The 24,205-nt window shown below is 44.1% G+C and overlaps 1 protein-coding gene across 1 annotated transcript in view; it reads left to right on the forward strand.

The window, feature by feature from the left end:
* LOC101156306 (B-cell lymphoma/leukemia 11A) overlaps positions 1 to 20,933 on the forward strand; it is a 33,261-nt gene extending 12,328 nt beyond the window's left edge. Inside the window, exon 3 of the mRNA XM_004066248.4 lies at positions 16,096 to 20,933. Coding sequence (XP_004066296.2) covers positions 16,096 to 18,068 — 1,973 coding nt within the window. The 3' untranslated portion in view covers positions 18,069 to 20,933. The remainder of the gene's footprint in view (positions 1 to 16,095) is intronic.
* The last annotated feature ends 3,272 nt before the right edge of the window (positions 20,934 to 24,205 follow it).

Raw genomic sequence — 24,205 nt, forward strand, 5'->3', positions numbered from 1 at the left:
ACATATAGGGCTGCTGCCACATGCACAGGAAAGGCTTGATTTGGTGTCAGTTCTTTGAGCAACCACCAGGCTGAAACTGTATTCTTGGTGTTTCAGAGGTGGAAGTGACGGCTCACCAGCTTTTGCACTAATGTCTGGTTTATGGTTTTACGTTAAGTTCATGTAGCGCTTTTTGTACCGCCACCACTGTGGACGTTCATGCTTTGGCATCACTCTATAATGACACCACCAGTGGTGTCACAATCCAAGCCTCGAGGGCCGGTGTCTTACAGGTTTTCCAACTAACCTGCCATTGAAGCTCCTTATTGGCTTAAGACACCTGATCCAGGTAATTAGCAGCAGATAGGCAGGATTTCTGGAAAACCTGCAGGAGGCCCTCAAGGCTTGGAGTTGGACACCCCTGCACTAAATGGTTGATCTTATGCATCAGTTTACTTATTGTGATTTTTGTGGTTTTCCTCAGCAGCTTTGTCTTTCTACTTCGGCATCAGGTTTTTGGGAATTGTTGGTCCTATTTTGAACTGTCTAAAGAACAAGGGGTTCCTGCAGGTACATGTCACTGAAGCATAAATGTAAATTTGATGTGAGTTTGATCTGATAACTTGCAGATTAACTTTAATGGGACACACTTTACTTTCCAGAAAAAGAGAGAGGAAGATAACCAGAGAGGACATTTTCTGTGTGCCACACGTTAAAACAGTTAAAAATAGAGCTAAATGAGAGGTAAATGTCTTGTTGGTGGAGGGACGGGGGCTTTTGTTAATCAGAGGACTAACGTTACTCTTTTTTTTTTTTTGCCTCATGCCTTTTTACCTGTTCTTGTCTAACATCATTTAAGGCAACAGCGCCCCCTAAATGAGCAGCTGTTGGAACCGCATGTGTTGTCCAGCCTAACTTTTTTAATCTGGAACCGTTTTGGGTTCACACATAGTCAACAGGCAATAATATTGTAAACTTTGACCAGCTCCAAAAAAGAACCAAAAGATCAGAGTCACACTTAAAGCACCAATATAGCTGAACAATGGACTAAGAAAGCATGTTTAAACTCCAGCATTCCTTCGTACTACAGTTTATATCGTTAGAGAAAAATAAAAACAAATATATTACCAACAAAACTGTGGCCATAGTGTTAGCAGATGGGACTGTGCTGCCCAACCTCCCCGTTGATCTCTTGTTCAGCCTGGCTGTGCTTAAATCTAGCAAAAGCACACCAGTGTCAAAGGTTCAAGTTCAGCCAAACATGGTTGGATTTATGCTTTTGTTACTTTATGAAAAATAACAAAACAGATGAAGAAACCTGTAAAAGATTCTTTTGTTATATTAAAACTATCAAAATGAAAACATTAGCTGTTTAACCCGAGGAGAGTACACAGATGTTATGACATCTTGCGCGAGTGGATAAATAGAGTCCTAATATAGAAATCATATGCATGCTGCAGGGCGAACATGGATAATGCATGTTTGCTTGTGTGTGTGTGTTTGTGTGCATGTTTGTGTGTGTGTCTTTGTGAAAATGCAAGTGATCCCATTTGCATGTATTTCACACAAGTTTATTTTCTGGAGAAGGTCCTTCTTCTCATCTTCCCACACCTCTCTCAGCCTTTCAGCGCTCTGCTGTTTCTCAGAAATCTTTTTCACATTGGTGCGGCTGCTTTACTCAGTCAGAGAGTATCATTGCTGTGTGCATGTACGTGTGCATGTGCGTGAGATGATGGCTGTTTTTACAATACCCCCCGCTAATTTGCATATGTATATGTGCAGATTGTATGAAGAGAGCTCTCACACTTAGAGAAGTGAGATGGGGAGGGTGAGGAGGACTGTTGTAAGATTTGTGTGTATGGTTTATGTGTGTGTATTAAATAGGGGGGTCCACGTTTAAGCCCCCCCCACCCCAAGAACCCCAGACAAAGCCGGCCACTGCTCCCAGATGGTAGTCTGCTCTCTCCGGCCATGTGTCTGCAGTGTTTGCCTGTGACACGGACTGTGCCACACAAAGACAGCCTGTGGGATTCATGGAGTGTGAAAGTCGGAGACGGAGGACTTCCACGTCATCCTGTTGGTGCATTTTTGGACTAAACACAGTCCAGTTGTCCCTTTATTTGTCCTTCACAAAGCATTAGAATAAGAAACAGCTAATCACAGACAGACTGATGTATTCAGCAGAAAAGTGGATGCAGGTAGTGGATAGAGGAGGCGAACAAAGATTCATATTTTGGCGACGATGACCCAGAGATGGCTGTGGATGTCTGGTTATTGGGCTCAGCCATTCAGAGCAGACATTAGGATTATTTTCTCCAACTGCCTGCTGGACGGTGAACAGAAAAACTCGGACTGAGTGATGGGAGCACGGAACGACGTTCTGCTTTATAACACTGGCATTTATTCTGCTCTTTACTACTGCAGTTTGGGTCAGATTTCTGTCCATCCTCACTGCGCTGCCGGCCTTTGGATATCTGTCAGCGCAGTGAGGTTTTGGACTTGATGGGTTTTAATGGTAACAATGAAATCAATCCTGCCCCCACTCCTCCTCCACAAGGTTTTTTTGCTAAGACAGGTCTGCGGCGTGTTGAGAAAAGGCTATCTACGCTTTAGACAAACTATAGCTCCCCTGACCTTGGTGTTTGTTTTCCTTTATATCTCCAGACATAAATATGACTCTTGCAGGAGGACAGACAGACAGGCAGGCAGGCAGACAGGTCTCCTCCAATGATTTTAGCTGAATTTAAACAGTCTGTGGACTCAGGCAGGTTTCGGGCCTGAAACCGTCACAAGTATAAACTTAGGTTAGTTGCAATAATGTGTGAATTTTTCGGTGACACCCCCACCCCCCACGCCGCAGTACCTGTCAGACAGGTTCTGTCTCTCTTTCACTAAAGCTGAGCTCTTGTTCTTCTTCATGCCCAGATGGTATTGTGTTATGGTGTTAGAAACCCGATTCCCAGATGAGAGCCTTTTGCCCCTCAGTTCGAAGTTCAGAGATATGTCAGACCTTGATTGAGGCGGGGCTGTTTCTGCCGGGGAGCGGCCTGGCAGGGGCTGCTTGCCATGCTGGACATGCCCTGCTCTCCCTAGGCTCTGGTACTGGAGCGCTCTGCCAAGTTGTGGGGCCAGATTGCCTGTAATAAGCCTGCCATTTCGCTCTCATCATCTGTCAGCGCTCTGGATCCAACTGCACAGTCCAAAGAGGGCTACCACCCCTCAATTAAAAAGGTTAATTTGTCCCCTCACAGCCCCCCCACACCTCCCATCCTCCTGCCTTCCATGTCTTCATTAGTCTGTTCCACTTTTCTCTGATTTTTGGCATCTTTTCTTTTTCTCACTGGTTTTATATGTGACATGTTTTATTTGGCCGGAGGTGGAAAGAAGAAGCAGGTTGAATTTGGTTTGACATTAGAATGTTTTTAATTTGTGTATGTTTGGCATTGACCCATTCAGGCATCAACAAATATAAGAAGAACATGAAAAAATAAAAGTGGGCCCTATTATCACACCGTAAACTGACACGGTCAAAAACCATGGACTTATCTTATTTAGTCTGACTGAAACTTCCCAATCAGACCTGTAGACTCATTCAGATGAATAACATTTGAACTGGATTTTGCAGCTCGAGGGCTGGAGCTGGAGAATGTTGACTGTGTGCCTGTTTGAGTTTGTGAGTGTGGCCACAAACTTGTGACCTGTGTCATTTTCCAGACTGATCAGATGAAAAATTAGGAAAAATTAGTTATGCTTGTTTTTTAAAATGTCTAAATAAGTTCAAACTCTAACTTAAATCCTAGCCAGGTAAACTAGTAATGAATACACTGATCTGACTGGTTTTATCAAGCTGTTTCCCTGGTCTTTGAAAGGATGGTAAAAAGTGGAAAAGTTGAGAACAATGCAGGGAAGTGTCCTTTTTAGCCTTTGTGCATTTAAGCACCAGGCAAACCTTTTTAAAGATACACAGCAGCTCTTTAAACAAGCTATTGTTTTTTTGTTTTTTTTTTTACATGTAACACATTTCTCATGAAATGTGCAGAGGTGTAGGGGAGTTTTCTGGTTGAATCATTAACAGCTATTGTTGGATGGACTGGCTAGCCGCACTATAGCACTGTATTTTCAAAGGTTGATCCGTTTTTTGTTCTGAAACTTAAAAGTCCAGAAAATATGTACCAAAAAGTCATAGCTGTGGCTTTTGGACCCTTCCGCCTCAAAACATCTGTAAAACTGCACCAGTTTACTCTGTGAACACCAGACCCAGCAGCTACTTTTCACATATTCATTGCTTAATGTTTTAAGCAGTTATGCTTGAATAACATTAGGGCTTATGTTCCTAGAATGTTTTTTTTTTACATTAGGGGGGAAACCTACAGTCTTTCTGGTAAAACTGTGTGTAATGTTTTCTGGCTATTCACATCGTTTAGGTTGTTGGACGCTACCATCATACATCACGCAGTTGTGAAGATTTGATTCATGAATTATCTTTTGTTTTGTTTAAATCATTGGATTTTGGAGATGAAAGCAACAAACTGTGGTGCCTGTGATGAAACATGCACATTATTTTAATATTTGAATTTTTCGGCTTTCTGAAAACCAGCTTTTCCAGGTGCTGGGGCAAAACTCAACAACTCTAAATTGCACTGCAGACTAGCAATGGCTCTGACGGACTGCAGAAACAGCTCAGGCACATATAACCCATTATTTGTGTCATTTATGTGAATTTGATGGTGAGAAGAAACTTGACTTTCAGGACTCAGAGGCAGAACGGGTCATTCCTCGGGGACAGCAACCAAACTTGCGCCGTCCTCACTCGCTGGATCCCGCCTCCACTCCGCTAGCCGTGTGCCTATAAGTTCCATCATCTCCAGCGAGTCTGCAAATCTCCTCGTCTGTGATCCACATCATTCTAGCAGATGGAGCGGGGATCTGGTACACACGAGCCGCTATCACCCCACTCCCTGGGTTTCTCTGCTGGGGGTGTGAGGCTTTGACCTTGTCCTGTAACCCCCCCCCCATCTTAAGAGGTTGGAGAAAATGGGCCACTTGAACCTGCATCTCATCCTTTCCGGTATAAGCGGTATAAGTCCCCCTCCCAAGTTTATCTGAGTCAGAGGATCGTGGATGCATCGTGAAGCCACATAGAGCATGATGGAGGAGGCCTGTACAGCTCCGTCAGAGCTTCATCCATACGTCAGGTTAACGTCGCTCTGTGTTCTGACATTTCCTAAATGTTTCTAAATTGCCTGCTTGGTCTCTTTTTAAGTCCAAAAGAAGTCTGGTTATTTGAGTTTTTGCTGAAACTCTTTGGAAGGCCTTTGTCAGAAATGTTATCAGGAAAAAAAAAAGTTTGTCAAAAACACATTTAATCAGGGCTCAGACCGACGGGAGAAAAACAAATTCAGGTCTGTGAGAGCGCATGCTGGACCTGAAGAGACTGATTCATTAGCACATCCTGTCCGTCTCTAATTCAAATGTTTGAAGCCAACATTTATGTCAATAAAACAAAGGTTTAAAGATGAAAATAAAAAAGTATTTTTGCACACAGAATTTGACTCTGCAAGACTGTGAAACAAGAATTGTTGTTTGTTTAGTGAAAATATTCAGGACATGTAACCATGACATAGAATGACTTGTCTTAAGAAATCAGATTGTGATTATAACAATAAATACAATAATTGATCAAAAGAAGGAGAAAAAGGTTGGATTATGAAGTGTTAAAATACTTGATAAAATTCAGTGTTTTTTGTACTGAAACAGCTGTGTCAGCTCATCTGACACATTCTCAACGTAATAAGAGGTTCTTTTTGGTGTTTTGGTAAGCATTTACATAGCTAATGACTTGAACGGATGGACAGGAGGTGATTATGGGGGTGGGGGGGTTATCTGGCTCCCTCACAGACCATTAAGGACTCGTCCTGGACTGGAGAGGATGCTCGGATCCCTCATGCGACACCCACAAACCCCCTCTGGTTTTCACAAAATGCTGCTGTGTGGCTTCAGGGATGGATATTATTAGCATTCTTTTTGCTTCGGCAACAGCAGCGTAGAGCTTTTAGTTCTGGTCTGAGTGGCTGACAGACTCTTGAGTTTGTGCGGCAGATTAAATGACATTTCAGCAGCCTTTTCTCGGGGCCAGCCCATAAAAGTGCACAAAGGAAGCAGCTGCCACTAATGTAATGTAGAAATGGCTGCAGCAGAGTAGAGATGTCCACTACTCTTTTGTTTTGCTTTCTTCACAGCTTTTAAAGCCATTCTTGACACTCGTTGGCACCATCTCACACTTCTCACATAATGTCCTTGTTCTTTCACTTCCATTAAATTCCCATTTCATCATCTGTCCCACTCCAAATTGTACGGACGACGAACAGGTTTGCAGAAACCTCTCTGGCCTGTCTCCAGAGTCTTTGGAGCTCTCCTGTTTTTTTTTTTGAGGCCTGCTCCATATCAGTTGGATATGTATGGAACTAGCTCACAAGAGCTCTGCAGTTTGACCTTGCACAAACAGAGTTCACTTCTCGGAATGCAACACAAGCAGTCCGTTGGGATTGCTGCTCCCGCGACCCCGCTGTCAGCCGAAGGGTTGTCAGCCAATCTTCAGATGACAGGGTGAATCCTGAGAAGACGAGTTCATATTTGCAGGGAGTGGGTGTACATTCCTGTCAGAAGAGCAATTATTGAAGGGACAATAAAGACAAAAGGAGACAGAGACGGGCGACTGCACGAGCGGAGCAAAAATTACTCCTGCTTTAACCTATGTTAAATAACTTTTAGTCATCTCCTCCATCTTCTAATAAACCAACCAGCCATGCTTTCACACAAGTGGCTGATAATGTCATTGTGGGTATTGAAGAGGGATTTAGTTTAAACACATTTCAGTTGACTTTGTGTGCATTTGTGTGAATCTGAGGTTTGACGGCGTGGATCACGCTGTGTACACGTTTGCCTGTGAATAAACCTCTGTCACCAAAGACGCTCAGAACAACCTCTTGTCACTCACATCAGATCGAGAAGCTCGTTTCTTTAAGGTGTTACTTGGTCTGACAGGTGAGGCTCGACGGAGGGATTGCTGCTCTTTGGTTTCATTTGCTCTGCTTTAAAACATTTTAACAGTCCTCTTGTTGCTGAAAATCCCGAAGCTCAAACTAATTTCTACTTATCCTGTGGTTTTTCACAGCTTTCTCTTTATGTTGACTTATTTAAAAAAGATTTATTTTATGTATTCACTATTCTTTATTCAAGCCTTCGTAACGCTCCTTGGTGTTGGTACTGAGATGGTGGCTTATCTGACTCCTTGTTTCCCTTTGTTTTTGTCATGTTTTTACACTGTGGAGCCATTCAGTATCTAAAAACACCAAAGTGAATCTAACAGACAGTCTTGAAAAAAGACACAGCACAAGCAGGTGAACACACAAAAATTGTGTACTGGTCTAACCTTAATGTCCATACACCTCAACCTCAAGACTTTAGCGTAAAAGTCCTCTTTATTTTAATTATATAACATATTCTATGTTTGCTTTGAGTCAGGGCAGAACATAAAACTACAATTAAACTTTATTAGCAACCATCGATGAACAAACGCGTGCTAACGTGCACCCTCATCACTGAGGCTGAGCTACTGCCTGTAGAACCACGGATAGATGCTGGCTTTATGAGCTTCTCGCCTGTCTGCTATTGTCCACCAATTTACTGAGCATTCCCTCAGCGCCACAGACATGGATCACATGAGCTTAGTTAGAAGCAGGGCATCTGCTACAAGAGGAGCTCAGTGCCGTGGTGGCTTGGTTTTTGCTTGGTTCCATCCCAGAACAGAGAAGTGCTGAAGAAACAGCATATGTAGGTCATTTTGGCCCTTTGACCACTTGCTGTGCCATGGCCCTTCCTTTTTCTGTCAAAATGTCTGGAAGGGGCCTAAAACAGGGCCGAACAGGAGGCCATTTTTGCAATTTTTATCAAGTTTTGGCCGAGCGCAGTTTTCTTCTCGATGAATTAGTGATGGGCTGGGACCTGGAGGGTTGGATGAATGGGTGGTGGTGGGTAGTGACAGGGAGGTCTCATATTTTCTGGCTGCATTCTCTGGTTCTTTCTCTTCATACAGGAAGCTGAGCAGAATGAACAGGACATTTCAAAAAAATTGAGACTAAGTTTGTGGCAGAGAAAAACATATTTTTTCGTTTTCAAGCTCCATCTGACCCAGAGAAAGCCCTGGATCTACAGAGTGATTCTTGCTCCTTTCTTAACCACTCGACCACCGTGCGCACAGTCACACACACCAGATGGGACGCGTGTTAAACCCTCAGCTCCGGGCCTCGGGACACTCTTAACACTGCTCCTCTTGTTTGAAAGTGCCATGTCCCCTCACAATGCCTTGGGGCTCCTGTGCATAACGAGCTGCTATGGTTGGCCTGAGCTCACATGCCCTGGTCCTCTCACCCTGAGGTGGTGGGACAGCCTGAAAAATAACTGCGCGTTTAAAACAAGCCTTGTTTGTTGGTTTCTAAATGATAGCCGGGCTTGAGAGCTTCTGAGGCCACTGTGAGCTCGCTTGAACAACAAACAACTTTTTTCCACTTTAGCGCCACAACAGACAGGCAAGCATGCAACTAGAAGGAGGGCAATTCCTATAAATAAATCAAAATATTCTGAAATAAAGAAAAACTGTCTCTAATTTAGATTTTTCTTAAACATGTCCTGTCTGGCAGCTATGAGTCTTTTTTGCAAAAACACATTTTGAGTCACTTCACAACCACTATGGCTTTGGTTGAAGCTATTGTCTAAACTCAGTAAGTCCTGTATATTTTCCTACAGTTGAGCTACCAAGAAGGAAAACTTTGTTCTTTCAAAGAGAGTTTATTGAAGCTTTTGTGACATAATGATGCTTTTCACTCTGTTTGGCTGAGAAACTTAAGTTATTCTTGTCTGTTTGGGTGAAACAGTTTGATCTTCCGAGTGCAGGCAGCATGCCTCTGTCCTTCTTTTATAATATATTATTGTTTAATATAAAAACAATGCAACCAGAAGGGCTTTAGTCTTTTTATTGGAGCGTTTTTGTATCTTATAAAGACTAAATGCCCTCCTTTCATTCAGCGCTTTCATGTTGATTAAGCTGAAATATTGGTGAGTTTCATCATTTATTCCACTCAGAATCAAATGTATTTTAAGCAAATATCTCTGGCACATCTTTACATTCTATATTTATTTTTGCTATTGCACAACTCTTTAGATGCAACAGTTTTTTCTTTGCAAGACAGAAATTAAGATTTCTTTTTTGAAAACAGTATTTATTTTTTTATGGAGGTCACCCCGTATCCATTGGTGTCTGTCAGTGGGACAACAGTGAGCAAACTCTAGAAGAACAGGCAGGCCATGAAAAAGCTTGTCTACTGTATACCCCCTAAAAATGTTAACATATTCTGACCCAAACTTGGTTTGTTTCGTGTGTTTTCTGTGCCTATTTATTTCAAAACAGAATCTGTCTACCAATTGTCCAATTCTTTCTCAACAATATTACCAAAGAAAAGGATCATTGTGGTGAATTTCTTTACCAAAGGGGAAAACATCACATATTACTCACTAAACTTTGCTTAAAATTTACCTTTGGATTTTTGCATGTTTGGACAAAGATGTTTCTGTCACTATAAAGACTTTATTTTTATGGAATACAAATAGAGTCCTAGTCTTTAATGGTTTTATTGTAATGTTCAGTTTTTCAGAAAATTCTTTAAACATTTTTTAAAATAAATTCATAATTTTCTGTAATATTTTTCTGTAATATATGTAAAATATATGTAATATTTATGATCCCGTGATCATAAATCCTGTGATCCTGTGATTTTAACTAACGTTGTTGAGGTTAGTTGTAAATCCGGTCATGAACATCTGCACAGCTCCACAGTAATAAAAGCAGACGGGAATACCTGTTTTCAAGCCTTTGACTAGGGAAAATTTCTGCTCACCTGTGAGTCTGAGGAACATAGAGGAGGAAGAGGAGGAACAGTACGAGATGAGGAGCGCAGAGACTGCCGAGAGCAGTGTGAATGTCCAAGCTGTTAGCGGCTCACAGATGCTTTAAATACAGGTCTGAGATTGCAGATCATTCTCTCACCTTTTGCTCTTCTGTTGTGCACCTTCACTCCAGGCTTTGTCCATAACTCTGTTCCTCCTGGAGTGTAACCTTTTTCTTTGTCAGTTCTGCAGTTTTGCATGAAGTCAGAATCTTTATCGGGATTAACAAGAGTGCAGACGACGAAAATAAATTGATAAACAGTCTTAAAGCTGTGCAGCTGATCACATAAATCCGGTCTTACTTTTAGGACAAAAGGATACTATGGTAAGAGAAATATGAATTACGCATACGAAATGTTTATTGTTTTTTTTAAAGGTGTCAAGTGCAGCTGCTATACATCATTTTAAAGTCTTGAGTGGAAACTGTTGTTAAGTCTGTACATGTTCATATTTTTCTTAATGTCCTAAATCTTGTGTTTATTTTCTCTTTGTGTCTGGCATTGGACCCATTTTTTTTGTTTATTGACTGTCTAATATCTGCTTTTGTGAAGCTGTCAGTTAATGTTTTGCTAAATCCCAGGGTTTCTACGTCACGTTGCTGTCAGTGCCTCAGTCCACCTCCCTCTGATCTTCCTCCTTCCTGTGGCGTTTGTGATGTTCTGTCCATCTCTCTGCATGTCAAGGCGAAGTAAAGAGGAGAGGTCGGACGCGGGGCTTGTGTGCTCCGTTGAAGCCGAATCGCATCTTGGCAAATGGTATGCAGGCTTATAATGCGCTCCACTCGTCCAATGGCTGAGGACGAAGCAGTTCTGACAGTGCTGAATGCCCTGCCCCGGGGGTCTTATCATCCTTCGCCGCTTGCCGGCCTCCCTCCCCTGCTTCTCCTCTCCTGATGCTATCTATCTAGAGATTTATGCAGAAATGTGCAGCTAGTCGACCTCCCAGATCCTCCTTCATCGTTTCTGCAGAGATGCCAGCTTGTCATAAGCTGAGCGGTGCGGAGATGGGGAAGCTGCTTGCCTCATGTCATACGAAGGCAATCTTGTCACAGCCAGTCAAACGCAGATGACGCATTCGGCTCACTGTAAGCTTCATTTAAACAACAGAAGCTATCACACATGTTCTGCTGTTTCCACTCATTTCAATAACAACTTATTGTACGCTTTATTTGCATATTTCACCACGTCCCCACCTCCGTCCGCTGCAGGTTATTGAGACGTATCTTTCTCTGACAGAACCCTTTGACATTTCCCCTCTGGAGTGCTCAGACTCCTCGCCCATCTGGGATATTGCACCTGCTTGATTAAGACATCTTATGTACCTGGACATATGTGCTTACAGAGACACTGGCCTTTTCTGTGATTCCCCTCCTTCATTTAATTCCTCTTCCACTGAGCATTGGCTTTTTTTGATGTCGTTTTGATCTTGTGAGTCAGATCCCAACTCAACAAACAAACTCTGCGGAGGCTTGCATAAGCAATGGTGCGTTTAATTAGACTGCTTAAGCTTAGAGACCCGGAGGTGCTTTCTCTGTACCATTAGAGCCAGCAGGAAAAACAATGGTGCGGCCTCCCACCGTCGCTGGTGAGCAGACAGCAAATTACGATCTCCATCAGAGACACGGCTGGCCCAGCTTACAAGAGAGCCCTCCACAAACAAAACCAAGCGAGCCAGCTTAGTCCAAATGTTGGAGCGGAGGATGAAATGATAGATGTAGAACGGGAGCTGGACGGATTGGTGGGTGGGTGGGTGGGGCACGTCCGGTGCAAACACAGTTCAACCGAGAAAAGCTCAAAGGCAGGATGGTCAGGTATGAAAGCAGGCAGTGCGGCGCATCTAAAGTCAAAATGTTTGCACTTTTTTAAGAAAACAGATCCATTTATCAACCAAGTAATAATTGAGGCTTAATAAGACAACGGAAGTCTCTGCTCCATCACCATCAGTCCAAAAATGCTTTTGGTGACTCAGGATGAGGAAACACCAAGCTGTGAGAGTAACAGCTTCCGTTAATCTCCTGCATGTTCACGTCATCTCGACTTTTTCTCCGTCTTTTCAGCCTCTCTGTCCTGGCTTCATTTCTGCTTGGCAAACTCTACTTCTTGCACCTGGCTTTGTCCCAGAAACAAGTGTTGGTCAAACAAGCCCTTTGTCTTTCTCCAGTCGCTCAACTCACCAAAACAAGCCTGGCCCCGAACAAAGAACCGACTGTATGAGGCTGACTGTGTGGCAGAGGAACACAGATAAACACATCGGAGAAGGGAAAAAGGTCAAGGCCGGTGCGAGGTGTTACTTTTAAATACATGGTTGCAGACAAATACAGCAGATGTATTTCTCCTCAAAGCTTCAGCTGTAACCTAAAATGTGTGTCCAATTCATTTCAACAGCATTAATAGAACGATGATTTAAAAATAAATGTAGGACACTTAAAAAGAACTCTGATGGGAGCAACTGCAGATTCTTCTTCTTCCTCTCCTTAGCTTCTCCTCTCCTCCTGCTTCACCCTTCACCCATGTCCAATCCCTGACTGTGAATACCCTAATGACATAAACAGAGCGGTAATCACATTAACGGCAGTTACAGCTCCTTAAGAGGCACTGTATTGACAACCCTTCATCTTCCCAAAGCGCTCACTCCAACACCTATAAACACTTATGAATATTGGCAACGATCTGCTATTAGCATAATCACTTTCCAGGTGTGCGAGAGTGCTCTCTCCAACCACAGCGACTCCGGAGTTTGGAAAATTGGCCATGACATGCCGTGTCCCCGACTTCTGCTTCTGTGCCTCATCCTCTTCCTTCTCCTCCTAGAGGACCTGTCAGCTAATCCTGTTAGCTCGTTCCTCCATTAGCTAAATGACCAATATGAGTGAAAGCTGCGGGGTCTCACTCAGCAGGCCTGAGCCCAAGACAGGAAATGATCAAGGACGAAACAAAGACAGAAAGTCAAATTAAGTCATCCAACTTCCTAAGGTGTTTAGAAAGTTTGAGCATCTCTGATGTTCTTCAAAGCACATCTCAGTTTTTTAGCTGTTGGTTTATTCATTTTTTGAAGACTGATTGAGAGGTAATGCAGAACTTTTGCTGAGGACAGTCAAAGAGACTCATCACCTTCATCCTGCATCATACCCTCTCTGTAGTTTAATTTGGGTGGGGCCATTATTACCACATTGGACCGGTGCTGACAACGGTGGTGTGAACTCAAACTTCACGTCCTGTTTTTTGACAAGGGGCTGTTTATGACAATTTAATCATACTAGTTCTTGCAGCAGATCAGCAGAATGCAGCTCCTAAATGTGGTCTTCTTGGGAAAAAGGGGGACAAGGAAGTGGGGCGACATGGATGGGTTTCCAGTGTTTGACCATGGAAACAATAAAGGCCATATGTAGCTGAACTTCTTAGTGGAGACGTGCCTGAAGAGACCAGGTCTGGTGCTGCTTCCCTAACAATAGAACAAACTGAGCACATCAATCTGCAGGCTGTGTATACCTGTGTCAAGTTAGTACAGTTGTCTGGGAAGCTGGTATTTATCTGTTGCTCTGAGTGCCGTAATTTCTCTTCTTCCTGGCCTGGGGCTTTGTACATGTGGCCTAGATCATGTTCTCTGCCTGATGGCCATGCAGTGTCCGTTACCATCGTCATAATTGCCTGCTTTGTGCTGCCGTGCGTTGCTTCTCAGGACTTAATAAACCCCGTGTTCTTGTCCTTTAGCTATTTTGTGCTTTGGCTCTTAACATCTTCATATTTCTAAATTGCTCAATTGCTTTTCTGGCAATTGCATGTCTTCCACTCTCTTTCTTTCCTATCCCCTGCAAAGTCCCCGTCTTCAACCCCTGCCATGAAATGGCAGCTAAGAGGTTGTCAGTGTGGTTTCTGCTCTCCGCTGATCCTATTTCAAAGAGACCCGAGGATCCAGCATTAGGCCTGGCTCTCCTGCTCTGCAGCCCTAACTCGCCACAGACTTCAAGTTACTGGAAGGAGGGGAACAGACAGAGAGAGTGGGAGCTTTCTTTTATTCCATTAGACGACAGACTCGTTTGAAAGATCATCCCTCGCACAGTGCTGTGCTCCTCCATACTGAAAAGAAAGAAAAAAACAATACATCAAACGCCTTGTCAAAATGTCTTTCATCCTTTGAATAACTGTCCTTCCATCCCTTTGAGGACGGCTATTAAGGACAATGGCGTGCATATTTGGATTTCTTCTGTGGCGTTGTTGTGAATCTGAGCGTGTTGGACATCAGCACGTTCTCTTCTTGGATGCGAATAACAATTATTATCAGCTTTTGCAGTACCAACACACTTTGTCAAACGTCTGTAGATGGACAAGTGATTGCATTGTTCAAGACTCCAGTCTTTGAAGTGTTGTGCTGCGGCTTTGGCGTCCTACACAAATGTAGTACGTTGTCATTAGGAATGTCCCCTTCACGCTACACTTCTCTCCCTCCTTCGTTCACTTCCCCTTTCTCTTGTCAAGATTTCTTTTTTGTGCTTCGGACGGACACAATGCTCTACCACCCCCCTCGCCATCTTCCTGTCTTGTCCTTCACTATAGCCAAAAAATCCATCTCTGTTCTCCCTCATGCGTATGCACTCTGTGCTCGTGCATTAGGCTGGCGAGAGGAGCGTCCAGGCAGCAAATCAAAGAAAAAGTGTACAGGAGAGTTCAGGTTGTTGCTACCATTTTATGAGTGACGTGGGGCTTTCTACTTCAAGCCGTAAAAACACACACATAATCAGGAAGCGCACATGGAGCCAAAACCAATGTAACGGGCACATTTTATTTGCTCTTATGAGAGAGGGAGCAAAAATGCATGTGGGCAAATGGCTTTTTTATGATGGAAAAATTCCATAGTGGGTCAGAGCCCCTTGCAGGTGGCAGCAATTAACTGTAATTTTTGCAGATTGTAATGATCCATAATTTACCATTATACCCCCTTCCAACTCGTTTCAGTCCAAAAAAAAAAGGATTTGCATGGAGGTCTGATTAGGTGCACATTCTGGGATTTAAGTGAGATTGCTCGGAGGGGGCCACAGCGGCTACGGACACACCAGGTCCAAACTCTTTGCACCACAGCCTCTATTCTCTTCAAAGCATCCGTCTTCTTTTTCCATCCCCTCCATCACCCCACGGTCTCTCTCTGGCGCTGCGGGCGTAAAACATACAGCACTGTCCGTCCACCATCTTAGACCCCCCACCCTCCCCTGTTGCAGCGTGGCAATGGTTCTACACTGTAAGTGTGCAAATGACTTCAATAATGTCACTCAGTGAAAACAAAAAAAGACAAAAAGGGGAGGATGAAAGAGGCAGCCCATTTGAAAGTGGTGGATGCTTCTGATTTTGCATAACTCACTTCTGCTTTCCCCTTCTTCTCCTTTTCACCTGAGAGGATTTAAATAAATCCATAAAGCATGAAATATCAGAAACAGACAAGTAATGCATGCAACGCATTTTCAAAGGATCCTCCCTACCCACCCACACACACACACACACACACACAATTTCCCCCTTTTCAACACCTCTTTTTCTTTGAACGCGTCTTGTAGTTACAAACAGGAGAGGCTATTTATTAGCACGTGACCTTGCATATGTGTTCATCGTTAACGTACAGCTTTGGATGCATGTCCTACTTTAGTCACGATAATTCTGTAAATACGGTCTTGGGGGAGGTTGAGTGTATCTAACGAGATTAGCCCCGTATTTTCAGGCAAATCTCAGGTCAGCGTAGGAGAGCCATTGAAAGTCAATTACTGTTGGCGTCACTCCTCTGCTTCTCAAATGGTTCAGTTTTGCATTGGTGCGATCTCCACATGAAGCAGACTTTCCTGAATAGATTTGTTGAAATTAGAGACCAATTTGATCCTTTTTTACATCTCGGTCCTGATTTATTCTTTCAACTGTTTTTTCAGACAGTCGAGCTAGTTACCTCCTGGGATGCTCTAGTAATAATAAAAATGTAGGTTAAAAAAATTGAAGGATATATATAGTCTTTTATTGTCATGTTTTATCCCCAGAGACTTGCTGTGTTGCCTACAATTATAGTCGGGTAATTCAATCATTTCTTGTTGTGACTGGTTGTAATAAATTGTTTTCTCCGTGTTTCTTTTCTCTTCAGATAAAGAAGAGCCGAGCAGCTACACCTGCACCACGTGCAAGCAGCCCTTCACCAGTGCCTGGTTCCTGCTCCAGCATGCCCAGAACACCCATGGCTTCCGCATCTACCTGGAAAGCGAGCCTGGCAGCCCTCTCACCCCCCGCATGGCTGCAGCTCCAGGCATGGGGGGTGACTGTGCATCATCCCAGCCTCCCCTCCATGCTGTCCAGTTGGCTGATGGCAGCCCTTACAGCCTCCTGAGGATGCCGGGATCTGGGTCTGGCCGCGATTCAGCGTCCACACCTCGTGAGGGCCGCTACCCCAGAACGCCCCCTTTGTTCAGCCCGCCTCCACGGCACCACCTGAGCCCGGATGACCTGGCCTTGGCAACACACCATCCGAGCGCCTTTGACAGGGTGATGAGGCTAAACTCAGTGCCCTTGGACCCCCCCCAGAGCATGGACTTCTCCAGACGTCTGCGCGAGCTGGCTGGAAATGCCTCAGTAGGTTCCCCGCCTCTGTCCCCCAACAAACCCAGCCCTATGCAACGGCTACTGCAGCCATTCCAGCCAGGTTCCAAACCGCCTTTCACAGCTACGCCCCCCCTCTCCACCTCCCAGTCTCCATCTGGCTCTCGCTCCACCCCTAATCCTGCATCCACTTTAGTCCAGCCCGGCACCCCTCTAAAGGCAAAATCTTGTGAGTTCTGCGGGAAGACCTTCAAGTTCCAGAGCAACCTTATTGTGCATCGGCGCAGCCACACTGGGGAAAAGCCGTTTAAGTGCCACCTCTGCAACCACGCCTGCACTCAGGCAAGCAAACTGAAACGCCACATGAAGACGCACTGCCAGAACAAGTCGTCTGCGCTGAATGCCAAGTCAGACGACGGGCTCTCGGCTGCGAGCTCCCCTGAACCTGGAACCAGTGAGCTGCTTGCTAGTGCCACGGACGCTCTGAAGTCTGTGGTGTCCAAGTTTAAGAGTGAAAACAATGGCCTTATGCCTGAAAATGGAGAAGACGATGAAGAGGAGGAGGATGAAGATGAAGAGGAAGAGGAGGAAGAAGAAGAAGAGGAGGAGGAAGAAGATGAGAAAGAAGATATAGAAAATAAGCCAGCAGCTGAGAAAGGAGGAAAGAACGATTACCGCTTCAGCCTGCAGTTAGAAGGAGCACGCCACCACCAGAACAATGAGGCGCTCCACCCCCACCGTCGGACCACGTCCCAGGGGCCCAGTGACGAGGGCTTGGGAGAGGCAGACCAGGCAGATGACGGAGCCCTCACTGCCGTCAACGGACTTGGATCTTTGTCGAATGACAACCTTCCCAGGAAGCTGATGGGTGGGCGAGTAAGTCCAGACCCCCTCAGCCCCCTATCTAAACGCATTAAGGTAGAAAAGGACCTCGACCCCCCCATTACCACCATCCCAAACTCAGAGAATGTCTACTCTCAGTGGTTGGCTTGCTACGCTGCTTCGCGCCAACTCAAGGACCCCTTCGTCCACTTTACAGGTGCGGACTCTCGACAATCGCCCTTCGCCTCCTCGTCTGAGCACTCGTCAGAAAATGGCAGCTTGCGCTTCTCCACTCCACCCGGTGAGCTGGACGGGGAACGGACTGCTTCAGGGCGCAGTGGCACCGGCAGTGGGGCCAGCACTCCCCATGGCGGCAGCGGTAACGGCCGACCCAGCTCGAAGGACGGTCGCCGCAGTGACACCTGCGAGTTTTGCGGCAAAGTGTTTAAGAACTGCAGCAACTTGACGGTGCACCGGCGCAGCCACACCGGAGAGCGGCCGTACAAATGCGAGCTGTGCAGCTATGCATGCGCCCAGAGCTCCAAGCTCACCCGCCATATGAAGACCCACGGACAGATGGGCAAGGACGTGTACAAATGTGAAATCTGCCACATGCCTTTTAGTGTGTACAGCACTCTAGAGAAACACATGAAGAAGTGGCACAGTGAGCGGCCGCTGGCTAATGACATTAAAAGCGAGTAGACACAGAGCAGCTCTCCCTCAGCTGGGAGAGAGAAGACGTCCAGGTCACGGGTGTCAGAACTCAGTGCAGGCCCGCTCTCGTCCCCTTCTGGAGAAAGCTGGATGCATGATCCTTCAACGGGGCAATACTCCTGCATCAGAACTTTTTGAGCCTTTCTATTGTGCAATAATTTACACGTTTTGTATTTTTTGTAACTGGACAGCATGCTCAGCGTGTTTTGGCTACTTTGAGAAAAAAAAAAAGTCCTCATCTGGTGGAGTTGGTTCTGTTGCTGTTCACACATCCAGTTGATGAAAGAAAAAGATTAGCTATGAAATGGAAAGCTGCATACAGGACACACGGTTCCACATATCATGTACAGTTTGTGTTCAAACATAGCTGACAGTGTCATAAACTTCAGAACAAGCAGGGTGAAACGGAAAACTGATCTTTGTAAAAGAGTTTCCATGCAACTGATATATAAAATTTGATTTATCGGACTGCCTATGAAAAATACTTGTTTTTATAAAAAGGAGTACAAAAATGAACAATATGGTGTGAAGTGACAACAAAGAGTGCCTTGGATGTTTTCCCTACATTAGTTAACCCTCTTTTCCTGCTATAAGCTCTGAGTTCCTGCTTAAGTGGATGACGGGACATTTTTGTGCACAACTGAAGTGAGCAGGTCCTTGCATCAAGCACCTGCACCAGGCACGCTGTGGTTTTTTGACTCTTGTCTTTGTGCCCATCTGCCCAACTCATAGGTATTTTTTTTCTTCATGATCACATTATGTTTACTGGCATGCTTCATGCTGAAAAAAGAGGGGCTGGCTTGTGGGATTCAGGTTAGGTGTATTTGGTACAACAAAGGGGTACACTGACAAGTTTTTTTAAACCAACACAAAGCTCTTAATGATCCAGAGTGTTTATTTTCTTTAAAATGTAAAATTTTGCAGATATTCTTTTGTAAGTAGCACAGAATTCTTTATTTCTTTCTGCCAAGTAGGCAGTGAAACCAGCAGTCACTTGAAGACCAGCGCATGGGATTTTCCTGCTGGGTGGAGGGTCAATACTCCTTAAATTCAAGCCTGACAAATAGATGGGTGATGGATTCTGAACTTGCTCTAGACCTGGTTTGGGTAGCTGTATTTTCACTTCTTTTTTTTAAAATCTCCATCCCCTGTAATTGTTGATGATATAGCACTTGTCACTCTGCCTTGGAGTCTGTATCTGTCTCTCTAATCGGAGGTACAGTTGGTTGAGTATAAATTTAGGTCCAGATTTCAGATCTGGAACTACCTACGTGCACTGTTCAATTTTCCCAGTTTACAGTCCAACGCTCAAGGGAAAACTTCTGCTGACAGACAGCGTGGTGATATTGCTTGCAATTAAAAAAACTACAAAAAAAAAAAAGTAAAACTCAAAAATAATAATAAAAAGGAGGAGTTGAAGCAGAAAATAGTTGCCAGCCATGTCTCCTTAGTTTGACTCTTGAAGGTTTAAATGCAGGAACTGCCATAGAAATATCCTGTTTCCAACTATGGAATTACAATACAGAAAATAAAACTTTTACAAATTTCATTTTTAAAAGATAAGTCTTTTATTTTATAAAACTTCAATATTTTTAGGGGAGAAGCTTATTTAAATGGTGTTTTCCTTTTGCTTGGTTGTTTTTCTCTGTCCAGGATCTCTCTGTAAAGAACTGTAATGAACATGTCTCATCCTTTGCCTTTACACAGGTCTTCAGGTTGATCAAATTTTTTGCATCGGGGAGAGATTTATGAGATTTAAATATATAGAAAGAACATAAAACACATAGGAAAATGCACAATCTTGTAAGTTCCTATGGTCAAAACACATTTATGGTCTACTTTTTTCCTGTATTTAGAATGGTATTTGAAATTAATGTTCACTTAGTGTAGGCATTTATAGTATTTATGTTGGAGCCTGTATTTTCAACTGTTTTGCCTGTACTCTTTAAAGGTTTTAATGTACTCATTTTCCGTAGTGAAAAAAATCCCAACAAGCTGCCACCGTATATTTTCTTAATTTGGCAGGATAATATAGTGTGAATAATTTGTCTGTTTCTGGAGATGAAAACGCTGTGGCGTTCCTTGAGGCTGGAAGGTCATGTGATGGCCTCTTTAGGCAGGAGAGACCACACTGAGGTAAAAAGGAGTGGCTGTACATATCTCTTTGATTTTGGTTTTCTAGATTTTTCCCTCCTGCCATTTTATATGCAGTAATACAAGCTATTGTTGGGTTTTTCTCGGTAGCCAACTTTTTACTGTCGTCTATCATGTACCACCTGATAACATTCCGGCTGTTGATTTCTTTGGAAAAAAGGTGTTTGTTTTTTATATGCAATCAGCCCAACATCCACTTTTCTCTGTTTTCCATTGCCAATGAACCATGGTGCTTTATCCTTGGTACATCTCGTATGCCAGGCACATTCTGACCAGAAGAGATGATCACAGCAGATGTCTGGTACATGTTTTCACGCTGAGGTACGCTAAGGTTTTCGCCCCGATCTCCTCCTGTGTTCTGTATTTGCTCTTAAGCTGAACTTGAAGTTGACCTGTTTCACAGGTCCACGTTATTTATTATGCCTACACACACACTCTCTCACACACACACCTGCTCTGTTCAAAACAGAGTGGCAGAAAAAGAAATCGGTTGGGTTTCTTCCCCCCTGATAAATTGTGACGGCTTAATTTCTTTGTTTTATGACCAAAGGTCACCGACCAACGTTTATGAGGTTGACTTAAAGGCCTGTTGTTTCAGTTATGGAGATGCCACTCTATTTTCAACTCTTGTCTGCATTATTCTCTTCACTCAGCAATTTTGTCTTGGAAAAAATAAAAAGTATTGCATACAAATTTGAATCTCTGGCTTCTTTTCTTGCTTTATTACTTTAACTTATCAGTTCCCTGATCTTTAATAGAACAAAAATACTGAAATCTTACACTACAACTTAAGAATATATTTGTCTTACTTTTGTTTGTCCGTTGGATGTAGATTTGACTATTTAATATTATTTTTGCACTATACTATGTAAGTGTGTGACCATTTTCTTCATTTCATCTTTCAGCAGCAGAGGAGTTGGATTTGTTTGTGGTCAAAATAGCTGGTAACTCATGATAAAAATAGAAATATGTTGTAAATATTTTATAATTTTATATTTAGTATTGAGCAGCAATATTTACAATGGAACAATATAAAAAAACCTTGATCGGAAAATAGAAGAAGTCATTCTACTAACAGTAATATGTTCTCATTGGGTTTCACAGCAACTTCTGAAAGGTAATTTAGTTGGAAACAAAATTTGTAAAATTGGAAAATTTGGCATTTTAGACAATAAATCAGATGTTATGAAACTACAAAGTTGGTTTAAGTGCTTACTTTTGCCCTCACTTGATACATTCAATGGTATTGATCACCACTTGTAAGAACAGTTTTTGGCTGCTTTATCCACCAATCATATGGGTCTAAAAGTGCAAATGCTAAAAAGATCTTTGGTAGTGGAAAACCGATATGTTCCATAATGTGCTCATTGTTTGTCAGTCATGCGGGTGGAAGTTCACCTTGATATCTTAGCTTTTGCATCTGCAGTAAACCCCCATCTCTTGTCTGCCTCCCTGTCCTCCCCCCTTCTCTCACCCTCACTCTGGTCTGTTTGTGTGTTTTTTTTTGTTTTTACCACCGCCCTTTATCTCACTTCACGTGTGTCCTCCAGCATTTTTTCGACCGCTCCCTTCCACCCCCCCTACCATCTTTGTTCAGGTACGGGACGCGACGGACCAATTGCTCTGCTTGTCCGAGTCGGCGGCTGTTTGCCTTGCAGGGCCAGATTAAAGTTCACAGATTGAGACGGGTTCTTGCTCCGGCCAGGTGTTGACAGTTGAGATAAAGCAGAGTCAAAGGAAGTGGAGCTGGTTGGAAGGGAGGTAGAGGGGGGGGGAGCTGTTAGTCTGTGTGTGTCCTCGCTCATATACACTCTGCTCTCTTTTGGAGGGGCTGCCCCCACTTACATGTTGAACATTGCTCAAGTTCAATGTCGGTGAAAAAACAATGCCTTGGCCCACAAATGGCACCAATCAACCCTTGCATAGCAGACATACTTTTCCCAAAGCAGACTTGCAGTCCTTGCCTACAGTCTTCCCCTCTTTAGTAGACGTGCGTCCCTCAAGTGAAGAAAGTCACCGCTTTTTAACTGAGAGAGCAGTTTCCAGGAAGTTCTCCTTCTCTGATAGTCTGACTTATGGAGCTGTGCTTTTCTTTGGAGCTGAATTTGTTGAAAGAGTTCCAGCCGGATTTTGCTTCTCAGCTTCCCTGCTTCTGTGTTCTGGAGTTTGCTAAAACTCCAAGGAGGTCTTGTCCTGGAGGGGTCGTCTGCTCTCAAATCCTCCCAAAGCTTCACTCGGCCCTCTGTTCCTTCTGCTTGATGCTTTTGCTGAGTTACTGACAGTTTTTCCTTCCTTGTTTTTCCCAACTTACCTTGGTCCATTCCTCCATTTCTGGCAAACTTTTTCTTGGGATGGAGTCGCACTTACGGGGAAGACTGAAGGGCAGACTGCAGCTCTGCTGCTCTGCAATGAAACTGGAGCCTCGCTTAGGCAGCTATACGAAAGCAGGAATCAGCCAAGCCAGCTGACATCCCACGTCTCACACATATTCTCACTGTATTTCACACACAAGGATCTGAGGATTTCTATTATGGGGTGGAAGGAGGAGAGCTTTGCCTGGACAAGACTTGCAGGTCTGCCCCGGCTAGAAAACAAAGTCTGTGTTTTGTCTGTAGGCAACAGAGCTTCAGGGCAAGGAGAGCTTTCTCACAAACACACAAATGGGTGCCAGGGTATCACTACTGTACAACACACATTCCCTGGACGTGTACACACTCACACTTTAAAAGGCAGTTAGGCACCGGCGTACATGCCCACAGAAAAATTTCACCTCATGCGTATTTGTATGAATTCACAGAATCAAATGCACATGCTTGTCCTGGAACACAAACAGACCAAGTGCATGCACACACGCATCAGCTCTCAAACACACACGTGCATACACAAAAGTGTCTTTGGGAATTTGACCTTTTCCCAAAAGCCTCCCTTTCCTGCTCCAGCTTCCCTCCCCCTCTGGCTGTGTGAAGACTGAAGGGGTCAGGGGTCGGGTTTTGGGGGGCTGAAGATTAGGTTTCACATGACTGAGCACCTTTGTTGGGGCAGGCCGGCAGAAAGGAAACGTCCAGGAGGGTAGCTGTGTCTGTCTGTGGGAGAGAGGGAGAGCTGGGCGGGGGGAGGGAAGGATGGATGGACAGAGGCTTTGGTTGAGGTTTGGCCGGGGCAGACGGCTGGAGATGAAGTGCAAGATCAAGGAGGAAGTGTGAGAGGAGGGGGAGGACAAAAAGAATGGAAGAGCCAGATCTTCGACCCATGTCTTTCCTTCGGCCTCGGTGTGGAGCTCCAGGCGACCACTGTCCCCCATGACCACACAGAGAGAAGAAAACCAGGAATCAGACCTTCTCTTTCCTTCCTGACGTCTGAGTGGTCATCAGCTGCAAAACAATGTGCAACTGGCAGGGAAGTCTTGGATTGCCAATTATGAAGAAGTGGTTGAATTGTCTGTGTTTGTAATTTTTGGGGGTTTCTTAAGACCTTGCAGAAAAATGTTAACAACGTGCAGCAGCCAAATGACTCAAAGAGGTGGGGCTGGCAGTGCTGATGGCTTCCAGATAAGGTGAGAACTTTGACCTCAGAGTGAAAGAGGGACAGGGGGCATGGGGGACTGCGGGAGGAATGTGCTGAACATCCCGATGAAGGCCGGAATTTAGAAAAACCGTTTGAGTTTCATGCTGCAAAAATCCACCTTAAGGAGTTCTGAAAAACAATGGCATATTCCTCATTTTCCTGAATGTGTTTATGCTGCTTTTCACACAAGGTAATGCAACACAAACAGAGATTTTTGCAGTGGGCAATTCCATTTTTTTTTAAAAACTAGTTCGCAAAAGTGGACTGAAAGATTCTAAATACAGCGGCATCACATCCATGCATGTGTCAGGGTAAGTCTGTATGCACTTGTGTAGAGGTGTGTGCTCTTCAGGTGTGCTGCTGGCAGGGTTTATGTGGCCAGTAAAACAGGGTCATATCATCAGCAC

This window comes from Oryzias latipes, chromosome 1 (genome assembly GCF_002234675.1).
Source record: "Oryzias latipes chromosome 1, ASM223467v1".
In the NCBI taxonomy this organism is placed as follows: Eukaryota; Metazoa; Chordata; class Actinopteri; order Beloniformes; family Adrianichthyidae; genus Oryzias; species Oryzias latipes.